This window comes from Siniperca chuatsi, linkage group LG23 (genome assembly GCF_020085105.1).
Source record: "Siniperca chuatsi isolate FFG_IHB_CAS linkage group LG23, ASM2008510v1, whole genome shotgun sequence".
NCBI lineage: Eukaryota > Metazoa > Chordata > Actinopteri > Centrarchiformes > Sinipercidae > Siniperca > Siniperca chuatsi.
In genome coordinates, this window is record NC_058064.1 from 831142 (window position 1) to 857425 (window position 26284).

The following is a 26284-nucleotide window of genomic DNA, read 5'->3' on the forward strand; positions in this document are numbered from 1 at the left end:
TAATTTTTTACTTTTAACAAATGTTTTTCATTTAATTATGACACAGTGAATGCATTCATAAAAAGGAAATACACATAAAATGGAGCAAAAAAAGTCCATGACATGTACACGTCTCTCTGCATATATGTGTGTGTGTATATATATATATATATATATATATATATATATATATATATATATATATATATATATATATATATATCTGAGTGAGAAAACTTGAACGACTGAACTGTTGCTGTGCTGAAATATACCAGTAAAAATGAGAACATCAAAAACACTCTCTGTCTCTCTGAGTTCAGTTCAGTTGGGCTTTGTCGGCATCGTGGGAAACCAGATGTTAACATTGCCAAAGCAAGTGTAAAATAAAAACACACATAAACAGAAGAATTGTTTATATATGTCGCTGTCGCTGTCTGTGCCACTTTTCACTTCACTGCATTCGTTTAAGAGCTAAAGCTACTTTTCAGATTAAAACTTGTATTGATACTTGTAACGCAGTATTTGTCTACTGTGGTGCTGCTTCTTGTACTTCAGTGAATGATTTGAAGACTTCTTCTGTCTGTTGGGAGGTCTGTCGTTGTAATGTGTGGACAGAACCGAGGGGGGCGGTGAAGAGCCGCGAGTCCTGAGGGCTGCCGGGAATTTAAACCGCAGAAGAAGAAGCTCGGCTCGCCCCACGTGAGAGATCAGCATGGCTCCAGGAGGGAAGATAAACAGACCGAAAACTGTAAGAAACACTGTTTTATAGTATAAAGATAGTATAAAGATAGTATAAAGATAGTATAGAGATAGTATAGAGATAAAGCACAGGACGTGTTTTACCAGAGCTAACTAATAAATAGCCGGGCAGTCAGCAGCTAGCATGGACAGCTAACGTAAACACTGTTACTTCATTAGCTAGCTAACTTAGCTTGTTTGTTTCTTCCTGTTGTCCTTTATTTACAGGTTTCAAGATATTTTACGCCTTTTCTTTTCTGGCTGTATCTTTAAAGTACACAGTTTTGATTAGGACAGTCATGAGCAGCGGTGGATTGTTTAAGTAGAAGCTCGAGGTACTTGTACTTGAGTATTTCCATTTTATGCAGTTTTATACTTCTACTCAGCTCCATCTCAGAGGCAAATATTGTACTTTTTACTGCACTGCAACAGACACGTGATGACCTTATAGACCATGATGCATTGCTGCAGGTTAAACTGCCCAACAGGATATAAAGCAGTTAAAATGAGCTCGACCTGAAACATCTGCAGCAGTAAAATGCAACACACACATGAATGCAGCAGGAATATGAATCCAGAAACATCAGATATAATAAAACACTGACAGGAAGCGTTTTACTCTCACTGTCACACTTTAGCTACATGTTGCTGATTATACTTCTATATGAGTGGTATTAGTACTTTCACTGAAGTAAAGGATGCCTGCATTCTCCAATGAGCCTTTCTGTTCACTTTTTCCATAATTTGCACTACTTTATATTCATTGCACTGCTGTTCTGCCCAGTCCAATTCATTATTGTACATATCCATCAGTATCCTTCTGTTTATAGTAATGCCATCTGTATATAATGTCCATATTACTTTCATAATACTGCTCTATCCACACTTTATATCCTGCACTACTTATTGCTCTTCTGGTTCGACCTGAACTGCATTTCGTTGCCTTGTACTCGTACACGTGTAACGACAATAAAGCTGAGTCTAATCTGAGTACTTCTTCCACTAATGGTCATGACGTACCCGTACGAACAACAGCAGCTACGTTCTGCTGTTATCAGAAAAACAGCAAACGGTCTCTGAGATTCCTGGAAGTGATGTTATCCAACCGTCTGTGGTTTTGAAAGATCGTCACGGATTTATCTGACGCGTCGCCGTGTGACTGGAAGTTAACGATAACACACGAGAGACAAACTGTAGCGATAGCTTCCCTGTTGTGTGTTCAGTCCGCCCTCTGCTGTGCTGATGGCTCTTAACTCTTTAGGTGATACTGTTTTCCAGCGCAGCAGAAACGCTGTTAATGCGACCGTGACATGAAGTTCACGAGCTGAGAAATTCACTTTTTCTGTGACAACCTGACGAACAGCTGCCATCATTAATCTGTCTTGTTGCTCAAACGCACGTCGTTGTCGTCTTGCAGGAACTGGGTAGGAATCTTTTCAAGCGGCGGCGAGTTCTGAGCAAAGAGAAGAGGAAGAGACGTCAGATAGTCGGAGCTGTAGTGGATCAGGGTCTCATCACCGTCCATCACCTGAAGAAGAGAAAGTCAGTGATCAATGAAACCTGCCCCGACATTAATATCTGTCTGTTTACAGATGTTTAACCTACCTGGAGCTAATTCTCATGTTGTTTGGTATGGTAGGGCATGCAGTGAAGTCAGACATGTCATGTTTCTGTCTGACTGTGTATTTTATTTCAGGTCGAGCCCGAGAGCGAACATCACTCTGTCTGGGAAGAAGAAACGAAAGCTGCTCAAACAGCTGCAGCACATGCAGCAGGAGAAGGCCGGTACGGAAGGTAACTGATGACACTGCACTGTTTACAGTTAGTTCGGCTTAAAAGGACGAGTCTTAAAACAACACTCGCATGTCTGTATGTACATGTAAGAAGTTACAGCCTCTTTAGGACCAGTTCCCCTCTTTCCTACATCCTGTAGGTTTGTTGCCGGGACACAACACGGGCAATAAATCTACAGACGACAACCAGGACAAAAAAAAAAACACCTGAATATGTTTTAAGACGAACTTGGATGAAAAAGAAACAATTCTTGAACAATTTTCAGAATCAGGATCAGAAACTCTATTTCTTTTGTCTTTGAATTGGCTCACAATCAAGTTAAAACACGCACCACCTTAGTTTAGCAAGTTAGCATGCTAACGTGCTCACAATGACAATGCTAACTGTTTAGCAGGTATGATGTTCACCATGTTCGCCATCTTAGCTTAGCGTGTTAGCATGCTAACATTAGCTAGTTAGCAGTGAACGCAGAGCGCAGCTGAGGCCGATGGGAGCGTCAGCAGCTCTGCAGGTGTTCGGTCAGAAACCAAAGTGTCGGACACGTTAACGTGTCGACCTGATGGTGGCGCTAGATGGAAAGTCAGAGGATCAGCAGAGTTATTACAGTTCATCCTGAGGGGAGCATGAACGATGAAGCACGTCTCATCACAGTCCAACAGCTGCTGAGATGTTTCAGTCTGCACCAAAATGGTGGACAGACACTCAGACAGACAGACAGACACTCAGACAGACAGACAGACAGACAGACAGACACTCAGACAGACAGGCAGACACTCAGACAGGCAGACAGTCAGACAGACAGGCAGACGGACATGTAGACGACAGAGCCGTGCTTCTAGTGTGTCTTACAGAAGTCTGAGGAAAACACATTTGTGTTTGTTGCTGTGCAGTTTGTGATGCTTCATGACGACGTCTCACTTTCTCTGAGCCATTAAAATGTTTCCTCTGTTGTCGTCGCGCTCCTCAGTGGAAGCGGCAGCAGTACCACCGAAGAAGAAACAGGACCCATCATCTGCTCCAACCAAGAAGAAGAAGAACAACAAGAGACCAGCTGGATCCCAGGAGGACGTAGAGATGGCAGACATCGAATAAAGGGACGACAGAATCACCCGCCGTCTCTCGGAGGAGCGTCCCGCCTTTCAGCTGAACGGGCGAGTTTGTCTTTGAACTGAACTCTGAAATGTGATCGAGTGTTTTCTCTGAACCAGCGTGAAGTTGAATCAGTTTGTACGCAGAGGGACGTTAATCTGTCTGCACCCGTTTGAGTCAGGCAAGGTGTGTTTTTATGAAAAGATGCCGGAAGGGTACGAAGGTTCAGAGACACGGGAAGCTACGGAAGACCAGTAACGCCAGGAAAAGTGAAGATGCTCAGCAAGTCAAAATGATCAGTTAGGACGTCAAAATGCCACTACGATTATTAGATTTACTAAGTTAAACTTGTGATACAGTGAGTCAAAATTGTTACTTATCTCATAGATTTGATTTGACTTATTAAATCAAGTTAAAAAGACTCATTTGACTTTCTGCTTAGTCAAAATTATTACATTTACTAAGTCAAAACACGTCTTTTTAGGTCAGAATTATGAGCTTGGATCAATAATAGCTCGTCATTTTGACACGAAGACGTGTTGGCTCAACTATCTCACTTTTTATTGAATAAAAAACTCACGTTGAAACGTTTTGACTCAGTAACCATCTCTCAGTTATCTGTTAATGTGGACTAACCAGAGGTGTCTTTAGTTTTGTCGTTTCTTACATCTTTTCTTTTCCTGGCGGACAGAAATGAGCTTCCAGAGATTCGCCGTCAGAATAAAACCTGACGTGAGAGTCGTCACTCTGCTGTGTTTTCAAAGGCTGTGTTCATGTCCCGGGTCCTGCAGGACCCGCGGGTCCTTCAGGTTCTTCAGGTCCTGCGGGTTCTTCAGGTCCGTAAAAGAAGAATAATGGAGAACTTGGGTATTTGTACCACATTCATCAACTCTGTTTTATTAAATAGTTCATTGCTGGTAACATTTAACTTGTGCTGTTTGTTTCGTTCCGACCGTTTATATTAAATTAGAAAGTGGCATCGACAGTTTCTTTAAAGAGTCTTTTGTTTTACTTTAACTTTTATTTTAAATAATAAGTCGGGTATTATTCTATACTTCTTGTCGGCTTACAAATAAACAAACATGCACATTTGGTGTGATTTGATTAATATACATTTACAATTTCAATTATCACTGTAGCAATTCTGACTTATGAAATGTTGACTTAAAACATGATCAGAATTGTGAACGTGTATTATATCTTATTAAACAGGTTGAGTTAATTAAGTCCGGTTATATCAAGTTAGAATTTAAGGTAATATAAAAGAGATTATAAAATATTGACTTATTTTATTAAGTTACATTCAGTCATAACGTGCAGTGTCATTGATGTCATTATGTCAAACACTAAACTTAAAACGTAGTTTTCTTAATTATTACTAAATGTTCATATTCAGGAAACTGATTCTCACCAGGAAAACAACCTGGTGCGAATAAAATATTTTTAAATCACAATTATAATTATTAATAGTACGTGAACATTTTGATTTATGATAAGTACAAATTTCGACTCATAATTTGGACTTCAAAAAGCGTTTAAGGTAGTAGTTTCCTAAAGGGGCGATCACGCAGAGACGCACCGCTGCTACAGACGCACCGCTGCTACAGACGCACCGCTGCTACAGACTCACCGCTACTACAGACGCACCGCTGCTACAGACTCACCGCTACTACAGACGCACCGCTGCTACAGACGCACCACTGCTACAGACTCACAATACTACAGACTCACCGCTACTACAGACGCACCGCTGCTACAGACGCACCGCTGCTACAGACTCACCGCTGCTACAGACTCACCGCTACTACAGACGCACCGCTGCTACAGACGCACCGCTGCTACAGACGCACCGCAGCTACAGACTCACCGCTGCTACAGACGCACCGCTGCTACAGACGCACCACTGCTACAGACTCACAATACTACAGACTCACCGCTACTACAGACGCACCGCTGCTACAGACGCACCGCAGCTACAGACTCACCGCTACTACAGACGCACCGCTGCTACAGACGCACCAATACTACAGACGCACCGCAGCTACAGACTCACCGCTGCTACAGACTCACCGCTGCTACAGACGTACAGACTCACCGCTGCTACAGACGCACCGCTGCTACAGACGCACCGCTGCTACAGACTCACCGCTGCTACAGACGGACCGCTGCTACAGACTCACCGCTGCTACAGACGCACCGCTGCTACAGACGCACCGCTGCTACAGACTCACCGCTGCTACAGACTCACCAATACTACAGACGCACCGCAGCTACAGACGCATCCGCTACAGACGCACCGCTGCTACAGACTCACCGCTGCTACAGACGTACAGACGCACCGCTGCTACAGACGGACCGCTGCTACAGATGCACCGCTGCTACAGACGTACAGACGCACCGCTGCTACAGACGCACCGCTGCTACAGACTCACCGCTGCTACAGACGCACCGCAGCTACAGACGCACCAATACTACAGACGCACCGCTGCTACAGACGCACCGCTGCTACAGACGCGTACAGACTCACCGCTGCTACAGACGCACCGCTGCTACAGACTCACCGCTGCTACAGACGCACCGCAGCTACAGACGCACCGCTGCTACAGACGGACCGCTGCTACAGACGCACCGCTGCTACAGACGCACCGCTGCTACAGACGCACCGCTGCTACAGACGCACCGCAGCTACAGACGCACCAATACTACAGACGCACCGCTGCTACAGACGGACCGCTGCTACAGACGCACCGCTACTACAGACGCACCGCTACTACAGACGCGCCAATACTACAGACGCACCGCTACTACAGACGCACCGCTACTACAGACGCACCAATACTACAGACGCACCGCTGCTACAGACGCACCAATACTACAGACTCACCGCTACTACAGACGCACCAATACTACAGACGCACCGCTGCTACAGACGCACCAATACTACAGACGCACCGCTACTACAGACGCGCCGCTACTACAGACTCGCCGCTACTACAGACGCGCCGCTACTACAGACGCGCCAATACTACAGACGCGCCAATACTACAGACGCACCGCTACTACAGACGCACCGCTACTACAGACGCACCAATACTACAGACGCACCGCTGCTACAGACGCACCAATACTACAGACTCACCGCTACTACAGACGCACCAATACTACAGACTCACCGCTACTACAGACGCACCGCTACTACAGACGCACCGCTACTACAGACGCGCCAATACTACAGACGCACCGCTACTACAGACGCACTGCTACTACAGACGCAGCCGCGTCAAAAACAAAACCGCTGAGGGGCGGGGCAGCGTGCGCTGCTGCTGCGTAGCTCTGTCAGTCCATTTATCGGCGTAGTAAACTGCGTTAAACTCACCTGAGAGATTCACCTGGTCGCTCAAGCAACGGGAGGAAAGTGGTTAAGTAGTAAAGCCCGCCTCTAGCTCGATTTGATTGGCTGCCGGGGCCAAGTTTGACATTGACCAGAGGTGCGACTCCGCGCCTTTTGCTGAAAAGTGGAGAATATTTAAACCTTTATGTCTAAAAACCTTGCGGTAGGGTAGGGAATCGGGTTTTGCTGGCGACGCGTTTATAGCTCCGCTTCTGTGTGATCGGCCCTTTTTTTTTTTTTTTTGCTTTAAAAACATAATTTTGATTATTCAGTCGCATCGTCTCCTCAGTGTTTCTGTCATTTTGCCTTGTCTTTCCTAACTGCTGGGCTTCCGTACAATTATTCAAACAACATTTCATTTTGACTCAGTGGGTCATGTTTTTTTGTTTGTGTTTTGTTTTCTTGGCGTTAATGAGCTTCCATAATTTCATTCACACAGAGGTTTTATGAACTATTTGTCTCTGTGATCTGATCATCTTTGCTCGCCTGCTGGAGAAGAGCTTTTCTTACTGTTCATGTTCAGCCTCTTCAGTTATTGATGATTGATTGATTATATAAACGGGGATTTTAAACGCAGAGGTTTATAAAAGGGAAGAATGAGCTTTTAATTCGCATATAAATGTGACTTAAAGCCAGCCGGTAGTAATAATAGCACAGATTTTGGGATGCGGGCTCCACCCCCCCCTCCTGCCAGAGGACAAAGACTGAAGTGGGTCAGACTCCGGAGGGAAGCGGATCTTCCGCACCAGCCGTCATGTAATGTGGTTCATCATCCCGGAGACCAGAGGCTGCTGACGGGTTTACGGCTTTTTAACGAACATGTCGCCGGTTTTATTCTCTGGATCTAGTGACGGACTGACGTCTTTATAACGTTTAAAGGAGAAAAAAAACGCGATTTAATTTGGGAGATTTTTATTTTATTTATTTTTTTTAATTTTTTAATCGAGCCACCAGCTCTTCATCGACATGTCCTCCCGGGATGGGGGAAGCATCTTGTTCGCTCACTGGGACTGAACTGGTTTGACTGGGACCGCCGGGCTTTCCAGTCCAACACCGACTCATCGGACCGCTGAGCGACCGACGGACGGGCGATGGGCGCCGCGCAGAGTTAATCTGTGTCCTCGGTGGAAACAAAGGTACAACCGGCGAAGCCGCCGGAGGGGGAATAAAAAAACCACCTTTCAGCGGAATTACACCGCGTTGCTTTGTGTCACTTTGAGCAACATTAGCGCAGCTGAAACCAACACGTCGACGGGTTGGTGCGCAGAATTAAAGGCAGAAACGAGCTGCAGAGCCTCCATGTTTCTCTGCGATGCGTTAGCTTCTTTACGTTGCTATGTGGCCTTTAAGCTAGCAGCTCGCAGCTTCGCGCGAAGCGGCTTTTAGCTTCGCCTTCGCCCAAATATGTGTTTTCAAGTTCTTATTAGCCACAAGCAGCTAGCTAGCTAACGGCGTAGTTACGTGGAAGTACCGATGCTTGCTAGTTAGATTAATGACTCTATTAATGACCTATTTCAAAACTTACTTCAGCATTCTCTTTGTGCTCAACGCTAACGCGAATTCCTTCGCTCTGTTTCAGTCATTCTCGACCGAACCGAAGCGCCTTCGCTCGCCGAAGTCGAATCTTTACGGGTCTGCGCATTTGAGACGAACTTCTGCTTCGCCTTCAGTTCGCCTGTTGTCAAAACAGCCACATTTATTATTATTATTATTATTAATAATAATAATTAATAATAATAATAATAAACTTTATTTATAGAGCACTTATCAAAACAAAGTACAAAGTGCTTCACAATAAGAGAAATAAAATACCACGGTGAATGACAAAATATAAAGAAACAAAATACACAAAAGCAATAAAATAACCAGTTCAGGTAAAATCAGGATCTGCTTTCAGATAAAAATGTGTTTTGAGACGAGACTTAAACGAAGACTCTGACTCAGACAGCCTGATGTCTTCGGGCAGGTTGATCCAGAGCCTCGGGGCCCTGATGGCCAAAGCTCTGTCCCCCTTAGTTTCCATCCTGGACTCAGGAACAGACAGGAGACCCCTGCCCGAAGACCTCAGACTACGTGAAGGTTCATAAGGGATTACAAGGTCTAAAATATAGTCTGGAGCCATGAAGAGCCTTAAAAGTAATCAACAAGATCTTAAAATCAGTCCTGAAACCAACAGGGAGCCGATGTAAAGAGGCTGAACCAGGTGTGATGTGGTCGCAGCTCTGGGTCCTGGTTTACAGCCGAGCAGCTGAGTCCTGTACAGTCTGCGGTCTGTCAGAGTTTTTAGATGAAGACGAGTGAGCAGGCTGTTACAGTAATCGAGGCGTGAACTGATTTGATGAACTCCAGCGACTTTAACAGAAGCTGAGGCAGAAGGGTTTAGACTGGTGGAAGAATAATTCAGATCCGAGTGAAAGAGCCGATTATAAAATACAGATCTTTATGTAATTAAGTAAAAGAAATGTAAGTGTTATCAGCAAAATGTACTTTAGAATCAAAAGTAAAATCACTTATTATACAGATGAGCTCCTTTCAGGGTAGTTACAAAAGTGCATCATATTTTATAAACCGATTTATGTTTTGTTCGTGAATTCTTAATATTTAAAGTAAAAAGTTCTATATTTCCCTCTGAAGGTGTAAATGTAGCATACGTTTGAAATACTTCAGTACCTCGTTTTTGGTTTTTAATAAAAGCTTTTCAAATAGAAACGGGCTGAGAGCACGAAGCTCTCGCTCTGTATTATTTCTGGCTTCACGTTTCACACAGGTTAGTTTTTAACGGACCGTTTCTGGCACTAAAACATGATAACGCGTTAGTAAGACGAGGGCATTGAGTGTTTCTCTCCTGCGAGTGTGGAGAAGGCTTCGACGCTGCATTTAGATTATAGGAAGATCAAACGTGTCCTTAATATATTTGAACACTGAGAAGAAAATGTGCACTGGTATTGGCTGAGGTCACATCATTGGCATATCGCTCTGAAATTAGCTTCACGATGAACTCGGCTTCACATACTAAAACAAAACAAAACAAATGTGAGTATAATCATTAAGACTTAAAGCTCTTTGGGTGATTTGTGAGTTCAGCTTTCTTATATTCAACGTTAATTTCAGCACGTGTTCAGTCAGACTGTGTTCCTGCTTTTTTCTGAGCTTCTACTTCATCTTACAGTCTTCCTCAGTTAATCTCCCATTAGATGTGGGTTAAAGCTCCAGAGAAAAACAGTAAGTGGACCTTGAGTTAAGATTTTTCCAAGGTTTTATTTGTTCATTTGACTGTTTTCTGCTTATTCTGTTTCATTCTCTGCGCGTTCATTTGCCAGATTTGATGTAATTTCTGTGCTAAATTGTTATGTTGTTTTTCCGAGGCAAAGAACTTCTGAACGTAAAGTTTATTATTATCGTTATCATCGACATTTACAGCCCTGTTGTCTCCGTGTGAAGTTCCAGACGTGATCAAGGTGCAAAGCACACCTGGTTACTAACCTGTGGGTCAGAGAGCAGCAGCCGTAAAGGAGATAAGGTGAAATAAAGCCTGCCTGTCCCTCACAGGAGACGGGGGGACGTCTGTGGACTGTGGACCCAAAGACCCACTGAGCGTCTGATGGAGGACTGTTCACGCTGTCGGCCTGGTGAGTTTCTGCTCGAAATACAAACATATTTGGGGTTTTTATCTGAAAGCAGAAGACAAACGAATGTGTCCGTCAATAAAACCCTGACTGACCTCATTCACTTTCAGCAGAAATCTAAAAATGGAAGCTGCTGTGCTTTGGCTCCCGAAGGAGCAGCTTCCATTTTTAGGTTTCTATTTTTTCCTCCGCAGATTGATTTCTAATTTAGTTCTCTTTTTGTTCTATTGTTGTCCGCTGAGACAGATGTGGGACGCTGTGGTGTCGCACACAGTAGAAGCTGAGACGAGCTGATAAAATCCAACAAAGCGTTCGATCTTAATGTCGTTTTGGTTCGGAAACTTGTAGAAACTCATTTAAAGATGATTGATCAGGAGTTAATGTTGTAACGTGGCTTTTGTTCCGTTGTTACATAACGCCGGAGATTTGCTTTCAATGCATTTTTGCCCTTAAAGAAATAATGACCACCTCATTAATTCAGTGTTGAATCAGACTCATAATTAGACTGAACTGCCATTTTTGTCTCATATGTTTTATATTAAATCAGCAGCAGGGGACGTTTCCGTCCCACCAACAAATGTCCATCAAGGAAATATGTCGATTTAAGAGTTTATATTTCTGCAAGTCGACTTACACCAGCTGCAAACATCTCGTCCACATGGTCGACGTTTTTCTGTTGCTATTTTTCATGGATGTTTTCTGTCTGTTCTTAATTACAAATCTTTGTTTGGAAACAGCCATCAGCGATGCCGCGTTCGTGTCATATCGGAGTGATCGTAAATACGAGTTTCTGACTTGTAAATAGCGTTAAAGCGAAGTCATAATTACAGCTAGAAAACTCAGATATTCACATTCCAAAAGTCCAAAAGTAGGAAGTAGGCACCTGTTTGCTAACACGGCAGCCGCAACGACTTTATAAACTGATAACATGTCAGATGTTGTGTGTTTATGAAAGAACATTTTTGTATTCTTTTCCTAAACTTCGTACTTTTTTGAATGCCGTTTATTCGTGCGAACGTTTGTCGGATTCACCAAACTCTTCTTGTAAATCTGTGGTTTCGGCCTGATGGCTGTCGCCTGTTGACGAGGAGGTGCGTGCTCGTGAGATCTGATCATTAGTTTAAACATCACCTCCAAAGGGCTTCAGAAGGCCGTTCCGCTCCGTCTGGGGGCGAGTTTCATTCATAAAAATGACACCCAACGGTAAAATACTGCAGAGCTTCAAGTCCTGCTGTTGGAATTCAGTAGAACAGAACGATTTTAATTGTATTAGAGGATTAAAGTACTGCAGTGGAAATGGGTTAGCTTTTCATTTGTAATTTGGGTGAACAGACCCTTTAAAGTCAGTGTACTCTCCGTGACTTCAGAGTGGTCTCACCCCTTCGTTTGCCAGTTGTTGCAGTTTAAAATGGAGAGTAAGTAATCTGTGTTGCGTCCTGTTTTGTGTCCTGCAGTACGTTTGTGTGGATCTCTGCTCTCCTGCTGTGGACACTGAGGCCTTTCTGATCACAGAGCGTAGATCTGCCGCAGCCATGAGTCCTCCGGCGTCCACTCGACCCCCGCGGACGCTCAGGCTGCTCGTCGCCGCCGTGCTGATGATGACGACGATGATGACATCGCTTCCCGTGTCAGCTGTGGAACCAGAGACGTGTTTCTCCAGACAACACCAGAACGTTATTGTCAACGTCAGACTGGCCTTAAACAGACCGACGACGGCCACGGACGCTCGGGTGGTCCGCTCAGAGCGGGACTGTGTCCTCGCCTGCTGCTCAGAGGAAGTCAAGCCAGGTGAGACAACCTGGACTGTCGATCTACAGGCTCACGACAAGTCTGGGTTCAAGGGCCAGAGACGTTTCATAAACCCTTGCCGATAAGTAACAACAAGAAATCACAGTACAGAAAAGCCAAAGACGTTTGAGGTCATTTAGAAACTGTAAAATGTGCTGCTCACTGCAGATCTGGATCCCGGTCACTGCCACTGGCCAAAGTATCATTACTGGATTTTTATAACTGTCGCTTATCAATATCAGTCTCAAAGATCCAGTCGGGCTTTGAAGAGAAATGTACATTAGAAGCAGTCTGACATTTTGTAAAATCCTCTTCTCTCTGTATCCAGGACGTGTTTAGCCTAGCTTAGCACAAAGAGTGGCAGCAGGAGGAAACTGTTAGCCTAGCTCCATCAAAAGAAGAAAAATACACCTTCCAACAACTCCAACGTCGGATTTATAGGTTCGCCACGGTTTGTTTGATAAAAGAATAAGGGCCTGTCCTTTTATACATTTTTTTTCCAGTATTTGTGCTAAGCTAGGCTAAATTTGTCCGTGTACAACACCGGTTTGCTACAAATAGCTACATACAGCTAGTATATGTTGGATATGCTAACTGTTTGTAGCTTTGTAGCATAACGTCAACTAGCTATTAAAACATAACGTAACATTGATTATGCTAGCTGTTTTGTGGCTACACTGGCTAGCTGTTTCACCCTGCTTCCAGCCTTTGTGCTAACACACAGAGATGAAACTGATATATATCTTTTCATCTGACTCTGGGTATTAAAACAAACCAGAAAATGTCCCCAAATATCAAACTAAGGTCTACAGACTGATGGGTATTTACTGAAGCTTCCTTATATTTAATAGAAGTGGAATGAAAAAATCAGGCCTTTATTATTTTCTCCACTTCTTCAAGTACAACACCGGTAAAATCTTAAATGTATGCAGCACAGAAAAGCAGCCATTACTGAGGAATAGAAGGGTAAAAACAACAATTAGACAGCAGAGGTAACATGAATTTACATTTCTTTAAAATACGCATTCATAGTAAAGAAGTGAAAAGTAAATAAATGAGTACCAGAGACACTAGGAAGGTTTCTTTAGGATCATCTCAGACCTTGTTCCCAAATTTTGTATCATCATTTAGCTGCATGCATAAAAACACTAATATAGTCTCACAAAGTCTACACAATGTCTCCAAACTTCGCTTCGTTCCCGTGGGAGCCAAGAGCAACGAGCCTCGCGGTACATTTTGGGATCCAGTCTAGACGTCTGCCTTTGAAAACATTCAAGGGGCTCAAAGAGAGATTCAGGCTTTTTGCAGTGTTTCAGGCTGAGATGTGAGAGCTTTACTTAGAAATCTGTTTTCAGTTTTAAGAACATCGCACAGATATTTTAAAAGCTCCGGATCTCACCAGTTTAAACTTGGTCACGTTATAAAATTAGACAGATTTTTGACTAAAAAGCAAATCAAAGAATGAGCCTGTTTTTTTTTTTTTTTTACTTCTGTGCTAAAACTGACTTTTCAGAAAGGAACAACAGACCTAACATAACATGGTTTAGCACAATCCTGCAAAGTAACTAAGTACATTTACTCGAGTACTGTACTCAAGTCCAACTCTGAGGTACTTGTACTCTACTTGTTACTTGGTGTGGTGCTTTATGAATACAGGCGTGGGCGGGGCCCGTTTGGACTGATAGTAATACATGTGCATTGCAGAACAAGTACACATAACTATTGTGTAATGTACTATAAAATGTACCTCCATTTTAAACAGTCACTTACAAAAATGAATTGTCTGCAAAAGTTCTCCTTTAATATTCTTTAAATCTGTTAAAATCAATATATCTGTACATCGATGACACCATGCTGTTGTGTTTCTAAAGGTGCCAAATGCAACATGGCTGTGTTCAACGCCAACAAACACGCCGGTGATGATAACTGCTTCCTGTTCCACTGTCAGACAGAGCAGGACTGTCCTTTAATGAAGGCTCAGGACGGCATCAACACCTACGACATCTACAAAGGTAAATTAATCTGCTTTCCATCAAAACTTGCTTATCCTGATATCTTCTCTAGAGTTATTTTAAAGGGTCAGATAGCTTCAGTTTTACTGGGAGAGGTTTCGAGATACCCATCACGATGACTTCCGGAGGTGAATCCAGTGTGGTTTGAGGTCCCCCAAGGATCAGTCAGGATCGCTCGATGGACGTAGGCAGCTGTCTGCTAACATGTTAGCATCAGCTACTTTATAAGCTGACAGTATGTCAGAGGTTGTGTGTCTGCCTCCTATTGGCCAAAAACAACGTAATACGTCTTTTCCATCTCACTCTGTCTTCTTTCCTGCACAGGCGTGATTCATCCAACCACCATGAGACCTGTGACCATGACGACCACAACAGAACAAACCACCACCACCACCACTCCGGCCCCAACTGCACCAAAAACCACACAACCTACCACCACTACAACCACCACACAAAGTACAACAACGCCACCAACCACCACCACAACGACCACAACCTCTACGCCAACCTCAGCACCAACCACCACCACAACCACGCAGGTTCCCGCCACCACAACAGCACCTCCGCCCATCATCATCATCGCCACGATGCCTCCGGTAACTCCAGCACCCACCACCACCACCACCACCACCACAACAACAGCAGCTTCTACTACAACCACCACCACCATGAAAAAGCCAAACAAAACCACCAAAAAGCAAAATAAAATGGCCAAGAAAGCAAAGCCTCATCCTGTCAGCACCACCACAACTGCTCCGCCCACTCAGAGCTCCACCACATCACTTCCTGCTGTAACAGCCAGCACAGAGGCTGCACCAAGAACTACTGATAAACCACAGCCCAACCCGGAAACTACTACTATTACTACCACTACTACAACTACTCCTACAACTACTACAACTACTCCTACAACTATTACAACTACTCCTCCTCCACCTACTACCACTACTACTCCTACTACCACTACCACTACTACTTCTACTACCACTACTACTCCTACCACTACTACCACTACTCCTACTACCACTGCTACTCCTACTACCACTACTCCTACTACCACTAATCCTACTACCACCACCACTACAACCACCACTGATTCGTCCACCACAAGGACGACTCAGGCAGCAAGTCTGGTCATCATCCCCAAAGGTGCCGTCCAGTCCAACCACGGCCTCCAGAACTCGAGTGTCGGCCGTGGGAACACGGTAGCGGCTCGGGGGGCGGTGAAGAGCGGCGTGGTGGCGTTCATGGTGCTGGGACTCGCCGTGCTCACGCTGGCTCTGGCTGTCGGCGGCCGCAAGGCCTTGGAGTCCTTCGACAGACGCCATTACACAAGACTGGAGCTCAACGATCTGCACTATGAGGTCTGAGGAAGGAAAAAACTCTTCACAGGTCTCTGATTTTTATGACGGAAGCTCAGAAGGACAATTAGCAAGACTTAAAATTAGTTAATTTAAGATTGTTAATGTTCATCTGATAACATTTTAATTTCAAAACAGCACAAAGTAACACAATAATTGAATGTCTACTTCACTATTTTAAAGAGCCGTTATACCGTGGCTGTGGAGAATACTCGATTCTGATTGGCCAGAGGGTGTGCACTATTTTGAAATAACCACACAGCTCTGGCATAGTGTCCTCAGTATATCTGAAATATATCTGAAAAATGCATTGTCACAAAGCTGAAAACAGGCCTGTTGTCATTTTGGAGATTCATGGTTTTTCATTGACAGCGCCGATATGTAATTTTATATCGAGATATCGATACACACTACCGTTCAAAGGTTTGGGGTCGCCTGCCACAGACGGCTGAGAGGAACTCTGTATCTCTGAACAGCCTCTTTACAAATAGATGTTATTTTGCATGAGGGGTTTGTTTTGTACCTGGAGAACAAAACGCTGTACGTGGTTCAACCAGACAACTGAAAGGGCAGAAAGAGACAAAGATCCTCTGAGCAACAGTTAAATACGAATATAAGAAATCAGCAGTCGCTGGTGAGAGAAACTGAAGCTGAGCGTTAAAATCTGTGCAGATTTAAACAGCAACAGGTTCCTGTTTCACTGTCAAAGCACAATAATGCCTCAAGCTGGGAATTAACAGGCGTGCTGCTATTCTTAAACGTTCCCAGTAGAAACAGCAGGCGAGTCCAGGTCAGCACTGCTGGAGCCGGATCACAGAACAGCAGCCGATCACACTGTGGACGGACAATCGCAGTTTAAACCTGTTCAGTCTGACCGCTGAGGAGACTGCAGAGGGCCCAGAGACAAACGGCTCCCAAAACCTCCACAGCCCAGCTGCAAAAATGATCTCGGGTCACTTTCACTGTGGGGACGTCAACTAAACGAAGTTTTAATCATTTAATTATTCTAAAACTCTTTCAAACGTAAACAATACATTTGGTGAATAATTCTACTGTTTTTATCTGTTAAAACAGCCGTTACTGAAGGAAAGAAGAAAAACATCAAGATAACAGGTGATTCCAAACTTTTGAACGGTAGAGTATATTGTGATACAGTAAATCTAAAAGCAGCAGACACGGATACTGTATCTGTTACTCCAGAAAATGCGACACATGACAAATCAAGAAACATCATCATAATGATGCAAAAATCATATAAAAATCAAATATTACCATAAATCTGTCCTGACCATTGATTTGCAGCAATGCCTAGAAAAGTCTCACACAACCAGAGATATTAAAGGGGTAACTACCACAGTATAAACATTACAGGAAACCCTCTGATGGTTGACAAATATATTTTGTCTCACGATATTAATCATCATATTGCCCACCCTTCATTTTTAATAATAGCAAGGTTTGTCACGTATGATCACTTGTGTGACCCACGTCTGGCTCTGTTGGAAACCACAAAGAGTCGTAAAGAGTTTAGCACTGTCCCGTTCGACTTTATCACCGCAAACTGACTTTTTTCATAGTTTTAGACAGAGCTGAGGACTTGAGATTTGGATTCGAGTTGCAAAAATGAGGACTTGCGACTTGGCTTGGACTCGTCTGCTGTGAGGCTTGACTTACTTAAGACTTGAAAACAAAACGCTGAGGAGTTTTGACTTGGTGACCCATAAATATTGAAAAATGCTCTGCTGAATGTAGTTTTGCCTTTTTAGAGCTCAAACTGCCAATAATAAAAGACACAAATCTGTGTGTCCATCTAAACTAGTCTTTGTAATGTTAACAACAAATTACAAAACTCAGAGTCGTACTAAGACTCAAAGACCTGACACTTGTCTAGGACTTTTTTATTTTATTTATCCTTTATTTAACCAGAAAGGTCCCACTGAGATACAATATCTCTTCTGTCAGGGAGAAAATGTTTCATATAAAAGTACAGATGGGAACAGATAACATCACAAAAACATACCAAAACACAACAAACAGATACAAAACATACAGCGATCAGAGGCTAGAAAGAATCATGGCAAATAATGGCACTTGTTAAAAGCAATAACATTGTTCTGTCAAAACTGATTTTAAAATATTTTTGAACATGTCAAGAGAGGGTAAAGAAGTTAAGTATGAATTGCAGCTCATTCCAAGCGTGCAGGGCGTGAAAGGAAAAGGCTAATTTAGCCAGCTCAGTTCGGGTGGTGGGGACCACGAGGAGACTTTTCTGTGATGATCTAGTGCTATAGCTGCTGGAGTAATATGTCAGTAAATTGGATATGTACGCGATAATTCACCCAGTGAAGCTTTTGCAATAAAAATTATCATATGGGTTTTTCTCCTTAAACACAGTGAAGTCCATTGAACTATTTCATATAAGTCACAAACCACAAGGTAGCATGATCGATTAGATCCAGTGTTTTTAAAAAAGAGATGAAGATGCATGCATATAAGTTACATCACCATAGTCTAATACTGACAAAAAGGTACTCTGGATTGATCTTTTTCTAGCAGTAACAGGAAAAGAATTCTTAAACGAAAATAAAAACCTAACTTTAAGTGTTTTTTTGGGAGGTTATCAATATGGACACCAAATGTCAACTTGTCAGCAAGCCAGGTATTTGTAAGAAGTAGATGAGTGCAGTCTGGTGTCAAGACAGGACTGCGTAAAAATCACAAATTTGGTCTTTTTAGAGTTTAAAACCAATTTTAATTTAACAAGTGGCATCTGCAATAAGTTAAAAGCAGTCTGTAAGGAATCCATTGGAAAAAATGTAAGATGGTGCCACAGTAATAAATAATAGTGTCATCTGCATAGAGTTGTACCTTTGCTTGATTTAATCCTACACCAAGATCATTTATATAAATAGAAAATAAAATTGGTCCCAAGATAGATCCTTGAGGAACACCTACACCTCTTTACTGTTAGAGGTGCAGAGGTATAACTGTCTATGGACACACACTGAGTTCTCCCAGTCAAATAGTTAAAAAACAAAAACAATTCAGCACAGGGTCACAACAACCTATACATTTGAGTCTTTGCAAGAGAAGACCATGATGCACTGAATCAAATACTTTGGATAAATCAATAAAAAGTGCTGCACATGATTTGTTATCATCCAGAGCAGTAAAGATATCATGTGTGACTGATATGGCTGCAGTTGTAGTAGTATACCCTTGTCTAAACCTGACTGAGTTTGAGGGATCGCCACCTGGGCTGGGGATCAAACCACTGCTTAGATTAAGAATAAAAATGGAGGCAATGGGTCTTGCAATCAGATCTGCACCTTTTTTTTAAAATAAAATAAAAATAATAAGGTTTCTCATTTATTAAGTTCAGGTAGTACTCACTTTTTGCATTTTTTTTTAATCAATTTAGTGCATCTGTTTCTTAATGCCCTATACTGTCCCCAGTCCCTGGCATCATTACTTCTTTTAGCCTTGGCCCATGCCTCATCTCTTTCACTGATAGAGAATGAGATAGATTCATTAAACCATGTGTTGTCTTTACCACTGACTCTAAATCTTCTTAGAGGTGCATGCTTATTACTTAGGGCCAAGAAGGTTGTTGACTTGGTTAGAGACTTGAGACTTGACTTGGACTTGGTTCAAAAGACTAATGAACAGCTCTGCTTTTGGAGACTCTGGTTTTAATCACATACTAACTTTTATTTCTGACATATTTATTTTTTCAAAATTTTAACCATAATTCTGACTTTTTTCTCAGACATCTTTCCTGAGCTCCTGAAAATCCTGAAAGTTTTTTTTTTTTTTTTATTATCGTTTTCGGGACTTCTAATTCATAGAATTCAATCCAAGACTTTTCTTAGAAGTCTACTTTTATCTCAGAATTATGTCATTTGTTATTTTTTGTCCTAACATTTCTGACTTTTTCTCAAATTCTCATGTTAATTAATTCTATGGCAGCATGTGCTAAATATTTGTTAATTTTCTTGTTATAACATGAAACGTTTCTTGTTTTAACAAGATCTTTTTACGTCGTTACAAAATATTTTCCCTTTTATTATAATAACATATATTCTTGTTACAGGATACCAAATTGTGTGAACATATCACTTTATCTTGTTATAATACAAAATGCCCCTGTTATTACACAAAATCATTGTATGTTGCTCAAACAAGAAACTTTGTTAAAAGTTAAAATGAGAAAAAGATTCAGTTGATGCCTAAACGAGAAAATAGTAAATAAGAAAAGTTTCTAGTTTTAATGACAAACTTTGATTTTAAGTAATAACGAGTATGTTTCGTAATATAACAAGATAAAATAGTTTCTAATAATAAACATTTCTTGCAAAAACTAAATAATGTATTAATAATGAGAAATTGTCACAACATGAAAATATTTTGTTATAACGTGAGAAAGATCTCAGTTAAACTGAAAGAAACTTTTCATGTTTTAATAAAAAACTGAGCTTTTTTTTTTGTCATGTTGGCAGCAATATGCTTCCGTAGAAGTTTGACTTTATCCTCTAAAGTTTTGACTTTTCTCATAATTCTGACTTTTTGGTTTTAATCACATACTGACTTTTATTTATTGTGCTTCAAAGCTGAGAATGGGCCAGAGAGTGAGTTTAGAAAGTCTTCATCGCCTTTTTAAACCTCCCGCCGATCAGTTAGTTTAGTTCTCATCGTGTTGACTGTAGAGAAAACTTCAGCTGGAAAACAAAGAACAAACAGCAATATTTTTATTCCCTGATTCTCAGGAAGCCTCTGAAGTCGAGCTAATGTAGAGAAATACTGGACTGTAGTGGACTCAGATATATATGTGTACGTTGGGCCTTCTGCTTTGAGGCCTTCTTCGCCATGGGGTTGATTAACCCTTTGTGTATAAGATGCACACCTGCATGTCTTTTTACTTCCACATGCTTCAGCCATACGAGCCTGCGACTGCTTCTTAAATCACCAACTCACTCTAGATGTCGGACTCACTCTCTCACTGTGTCGTTTTTGTATTTCGTCCACATTTTTATTGTTTCACACGTGGATAAAGATTTAAACCGATGGATGCAATTCTTTGAAAATTGATGCACTATTGTATCCTGTGTTTTTTGATAAATATGATATGCTTCTTTTTAAATATTAGATTGTTTTTCATAGGTAAGAGTACACTGGCCGCGCACTATTTTCCTATAATAAGTAAATTTGTATTGGATGTCAGTGTATTTGGGGGGGGGGGGCAGTGTGCAGACTGAAGCTGCTGCAGCGTCGCTTCACCTCCAGGTGGCAGCAGCAGCCTGATGAACCTGCAGACACCGAGCCGGAAACGCCTGAAGCTGCACTGTTGACTTGTTTTCACTTCTATTGCTTTGATTTTTACAGTGTAATCAATTACATCGATGGAAATAGTTTGGTCTTGTTTTGTGAAGTGATGCCTTTGCATAAGTTGGAATTTGATGTTTTGTTCTTGTAAGGATTAAAAAAAGATGTGATTTTCGAGTATGTTGTCGTTGTTTTATCAGCAAACTAAATAATGTGTGATTATTATTATTATAATAATAATAATGAATGGGTTTGTTGTTTATCTTCTTCTATCTGGACAGACGGTAACTTTTTATGGATTCAAGGAAAGATTTCTAAACTTCAGGTTGGCTTCGCTCACCTGTGAAACATTTGATTAAAAGATGTTGATCAGTGTTACGGAAGATGATTGGAGATCATATAAAGAGAACTTGAGAGAGATTAATCTCTGAATTCTGACTTTATCGTCAGAAAGTTGCGACTTCTTTTCCCAAAACTTTGACTTTTGCTTCAGATTTGAAATGTGGCAGCGATCTGAAAAGAAATCAATCCCAGACTTCGATTAGAAAAGTTATAATTCTGAGGAAAACAACTTTTTTTCTTTAAATGAAATCTGCAGATTCATTTTTCATAATGTTTTCTGACTTTTTGTTTCTTTGTTCGGCTGATTCAGACACTTATGTCCTCGAAAGTCTTCTTTTCATCTTCATCTCGGACGTCTGACTTTATGTTTTGACTTCATTTGTTTTTCTTTAACCTGAGAATCGTGACTTTTTCAAATACTTTTATGATTTATGTCTCTTTGGACTTTGGGTTTCTGGCTTTAATGTGTTATTAGGGACTTTTCTGTGAGATGTTTTGGCTCTTTCGCACACAGATGTTTGGTTTGGAGCCCAGATCAGAATAAGATGCTGCGTTTTATTTTGACCTTTGTTTCAGAATCACTGCTTTGTGATGTTTTAAATCCAGATTTTTAATTCTGACTTAATTCTCTGAAGTTTCTGGGTTTCTGATCTTTCAAATACTGTGACTTTTTGACTTTTTGAGTTCACTACTTTTCTCCCAAAGTCCTGCTGATAATCTGTGAGTCTGACTCAGACTTCTAACTTATCAAAGTTATGGATTTAACCCGTTACTGACTGTTTTCTCTGATGATCTCACATTACTCTGCGGATGCGTTTTCACTCGGTCCCCCTCGTCCCCCCTGCAGCCGGGACCGGGACCAGGATCAGTGCGTGGGCTTTGGCTTTGGGTTCAGTGTTTGTCCCGCACGTGATTCGGACTCGGCAAGAACTTGTTTCCACGTTCAGCGTCCCGAGCGGATCCCGTCTCTGTGAGAAACTAGTCCCGCAGGAATGTGCGTGAACACGCTGGACCTGGCTTCGTGCAGCAGCTCGCGTCCCTGATCCAGGATCTGGGGGCGCGTTCGCTTCTTGTTTAGCGGCGGTTGATCGTGCGGGCAGCGGGGCGGTTTCAGTGCTGTAACATTATCTTTGGCCGGAGAGCATGAAATCAGAACAACAATAGAAAGCAGCGGAGCCGAGGAGCGAGGTGGTGGAGGAGGAGGAGGAGGAGGAGGAGGAGGCGGCGGGGGGAGGAGGAGGCGGGGGGAGCAGCTTCCTCGCAGCGGAAGGAGACGACGGATCTCCTGCAGGACAATGTGAGACACAGAGAGTTGATCCGACGCAGTTAGCAAGAAGCCAGCCGGCCAGGATGGAAGCGGGGACGGTGTAACGCGCATCGTAGCCGAATCTCGACCTGAATATTGTTGGAAATCCGCGTTTTTGCCCGAGGAAGCGGCCGCCGCGATGGGAATCCTGCGCTGAGGAGGAAGCGGCGGCAGGGCCAAGAAACGGGAGGAAGATGGGTGTCGTGCTGCGGAGCCTGTTGTTGTGTAGTTTTTGTTTTCTCATACGAGGTGAGTTTCTGTAAAATATAAAATTAAATTAAATAAAAAATCCTCCTTTAGCGCAGTTTTCAGCCTTCTGTAGACGTGTAAAAGCGCTGCTAACAGCCGGGAGAAGCGGCTTCACCGCGGGACGTGCGGAGCCGAGCCCGGGCCGGGGCCGGGGCCGGGGCCCGCTCCGGGGGCTGGGTTCTTCCCAGCGAAGCTAACATTAGCCAGCCAGGCTTATCTGCCTGTGTGCTGCCGGAGGAGGACGAAACCACAAATAGCCTGTTAGCCAACTTAGCTGGAAAAAAAGACCCCGCAGACTCCCGGGAGCCCCGCTGGCTTCCCCGAGCCCGTGCTTCGGAGTGTGTCCGCGGGGGGGCCGCAGGCTGCAGCGGCTGCTAGCTCGCTAACTCTGGATCTAGCAACTTAACGTTAAACGGGCTGAAGCGGAGAGTGGAGCCTGGGATTCAGGGAGTAGCAGCGGTTAGCACAGCGGCTGCTACGTGAGCGAGTCACCCGGCTAGCTGCCCGACTTTACTCGGATACAGCTAAAGCGATGGCTAATCAATAATCTCAGTGCTAATTATCGGTGATTAAATCGCCATTAACTACAGAAATCTGTCCCAGCTGGACCAGTTTACGTCTTCATGTTGTGGTGTTATGCTAACCAGCAGCTAACCAGCAGCTAACCAGCTAACTCAGGCGATAAAAGCAGATAAAGGTGAATTATCAGCAGCTCCGCGGTGTTTCACACGGAGCCAGTTAAGTGACATTCACACAGGTAAAGGTAAAGGTGAGACCCGACACACAGCACGGGCTCGAGCCTGTCGGGAAACAAGTTAAAAACACACCAATAATCGAATAAAACTACAACAGTCAGACACAGAGGACAGCTGCCGTGTGACCGGAGCCGCGCTGCAGTTTGGTCTCTGAACATATTTTATTTACTTTCTCTCAGGTTTGTTTATTTAGCACTAAAACTATCATCGGCGTCATTTTCTCCATTAAAGTGTCTGAATGTGGTTAGAATCTTTCTCCTTCACGTCTTGTTTTGACCGACTGACCGACAGAAGGGGGGGGGGGGGGGTTCGGTGTGGTGACAGGAAGCCGGACCCCGGTGCTGCTCTGCGGTCTCAGGGCGCCTGGCTTCCCCGCCTGGAGGGCGACCGTCCGGCGCTGCAGTCGGTGCTGTAGTCTGCAGTCGGTGCTGTAGTCTGTAGTCGGTGCTGCAGCCTGCAGTCGGTGCTGTAGTCGGTGCTGTAGCCTGCAGTCGGTGCTGTAGTCTGTAGTCGGTGCTGCAGCCTGCAGTCGGTGCTGTAGCCTGCAGTCGGTGCTGTAGTCTGTAGTCGGTGCTGCAGCCTGCAGTCGGTGCTGTAGTCTGTAGTCGGTGCTGCAGCCTGCAGTCGGTGCTGTAGTCGGTGCTGTAGCCTGCAGTCGGTGCTGTAGTCGGTGCTGCAGTCTGCAGTCGGTGCTGCAGTCTGCAGTCGGTGCTGTAGCCTGCAGTCGGTGCTGTAGTCGGTGCTGCAGTCTGCAGTCGGTGCTGTAGCCTGCAGTCGGTGCTGTAGTCGGTGCTGTAGCCTGCAGTCGGTGCTGTAGCCTGCAGTCGGTGCTGTAGTCGGTGCTGTAGCCTGCAGTCGGTGCTGCAGTCGGTGCTGCAGTCGGTGCTGTAGCCTGCAGTCGGTGCTGTAGCCTGCAGTCGGTGCTGTAGTCGGTGCTGTAGCCTGCAGTCGGTGCTGCAGTCGGTGCTGCAGTCGGTGCTGTAGCCTGCAGTCGGTGCTGCAGTCGGTGCTGCAGTCGGTGCTGCAGTCGGTGCTGCAGTCTGCAGTCGGTGCTCTGCTGAACACGAAGCTTTTCTTCCAAACGACCAACGCGCCGCAGCGAACATCGATTCAGCTGCTCCTCAGTCCCGATTAATCGTTTAATCGTCCGCCACAGTTAGATCACGGAGCGGGGATCCGCACGTGGGGGGGGCTGGAGCCCAGATCTGGCAGTTTTGAAAACTGACAAAGATTAATTGATTATTTTTCTGTCGCTCGACTAATCGATTATTGGACTGATGGTTTCAGCTGTAAACGTCACTGTGCAGGTCTTATTTGACACGTGTCCATTTATACACTGATACAGGATATCAGAGCTAATAATCAATGATTGTCAGTTTGTCTGGTGCCGTACGATAGCTGATGATATTGATCTCCGCGTGGCTCAGAGTGAAGACGACGCTAGACGGGAACGTTCGAGTGTTCGCAGCTGATCCGCCAGGCGGACGGCGGCGTCATCAGACGTCTCTGATGGATCCTGTCATTGATCTGTCGCTCCGGACTCGACCGCACACCCAGAACGTGCTTCTTACAGAAAATGTCCAAAGTGCCGGTTCCTCTGACCTGATGGGTTAACTTTCGGGTTTCCGTCTCGTGGACTGAGGGTCTGGGTTTTGGACTGTTGGTCGAACAAAGCGTTAAAAGAAGTGAACCGGGGCTCCGGGAAGCGGCGGTGGACGTTTCGCAGGCCGATCGATCGTGTATCTGGCAGATGAATTGATAATGAACCGATCAGCTGCAGCTCGACGTGATGGGATGTGTGTCGTTTCAGACGGCAGGATCAGTACGTCTCCTGAGACAGTCCTTGTCCTGTATCGGTTTATTGATGGCTTTGTATTCATCACTTCGCCGCTGACAGTCTCCGCAGTCAGCTGGTGCTTCAGCTGTTTGCCGTTAAAGGCCACATTTCCATTTTTAAAAGTCACTAAACAGTTTAACGTCCTTCCACCATGTTTCCGTTTTGAATCCAGGCGGCTTCGTCACGTGTTCGATCCCTCGGGCCGCTCGTCGTCTCGTTTTTCTCCACTCGTGCATCGATAAAGGGAACGGCTGTCTGTCTTTGATCAAATCTTCTAAACTCAAGTTTCACTTCGCGAGGTAACGCCTGAGCAGGTTCCATTCGCCGAAGAAGCCTGTGGGATGTGGTCGAAAGCTTGGGGATGAACCAGATATTTGTTGAATCTGCTTTACAGCGATGGTGACTTTACGAATGTGGTGCGATCGTTACAGACAGAGTATGACTGTTCAAACGTTAGTTTTCGTTTCTAATAAAAGGTGACAGCAGCCGCAGGCGGGTGTAGCTCCACCCGACGCTCCATCTGAGAGCCGGAGCCACCTGAACTCCACCCGTACTGGTTTAGATCTCAAGCAAAGACCAGTGAGTGGTGCGTCCATAAAGACATAATTCAGCGGGTTAACTCCAGTTCAGGGCTGCAACTAATGATTCGTTTCATCATCGATTCATCTGCTGATTATCGTCTGTTTGATTCGTTG

At 43.9% G+C, this 26284-nt stretch overlaps 3 protein-coding genes across 6 annotated transcripts in view; all 3 read left to right on the plus strand.

Annotated features, from left to right (window-relative positions):
• The first annotated feature begins 570 nt into the window (after window positions 1–570).
• lg23h11orf98 (linkage group 23 C11orf98 homolog) lies at window positions 571–4528 on the plus strand. 2 transcript variants are annotated; one of them, XM_044186570.1, is made up of 4 exons: window positions 571–727; window positions 2135–2259; window positions 2414–2502; window positions 3479–4528. In XM_044186570.1, the coding sequence occupies exons 1-4, from the start codon at window positions 692–694 to the stop codon at window positions 3601–3603; spliced, it is 375 nt and encodes a 124-aa protein (XP_044042505.1). In that variant the 5' UTR covers window positions 571–691; the 3' UTR covers window positions 3604–4528. The 2 variants fall into 2 exon arrangements, with proteins under 2 accessions (XP_044042505.1, XP_044042504.1); XM_044186569.1 differs by having other exon boundaries at window positions 572–727; window positions 2414–2511.
• Window positions 4529–7409: 2881 nt separating this feature from the next.
• mansc1 (MANSC domain containing 1) lies at window positions 7410–21277 on the plus strand. 2 transcript variants are annotated; one of them, XM_044186566.1, is made up of 5 exons: window positions 7410–8127; window positions 10412–10620; window positions 12072–12405; window positions 14277–14417; window positions 14742–21277. In XM_044186566.1, exons 3-5 carry the CDS (start codon window positions 12150–12152, stop codon window positions 15785–15787), a joined length of 1443 nt encoding a protein of 480 aa, XP_044042501.1. In that variant the 5' UTR covers window positions 7410–8127; window positions 10412–10620; window positions 12072–12149; the 3' UTR covers window positions 15788–21277. The 2 variants fall into 2 exon arrangements, with proteins under 2 accessions (XP_044042501.1, XP_044042499.1); XM_044186564.1 differs by having other exon boundaries at window positions 10541–10620.
• A 1399-nt stretch (window positions 21278–22676) lies between these two features.
• The window catches only part of lrp6 (low density lipoprotein receptor-related protein 6), a 51842-nt gene continuing 48234 nt past the window's right edge, over window positions 22677–26284 (plus strand). For both annotated transcript variants that reach the window (XM_044186558.1, XM_044186559.1), the window contains exon 1: window positions 22677–22997. In XM_044186558.1, the coding sequence (XP_044042493.1) occupies window positions 22943–22997 (55 nt within the window). In that variant the 5' untranslated portion in view covers window positions 22677–22942. The remainder of the gene's footprint in view (window positions 22998–26284) is intronic.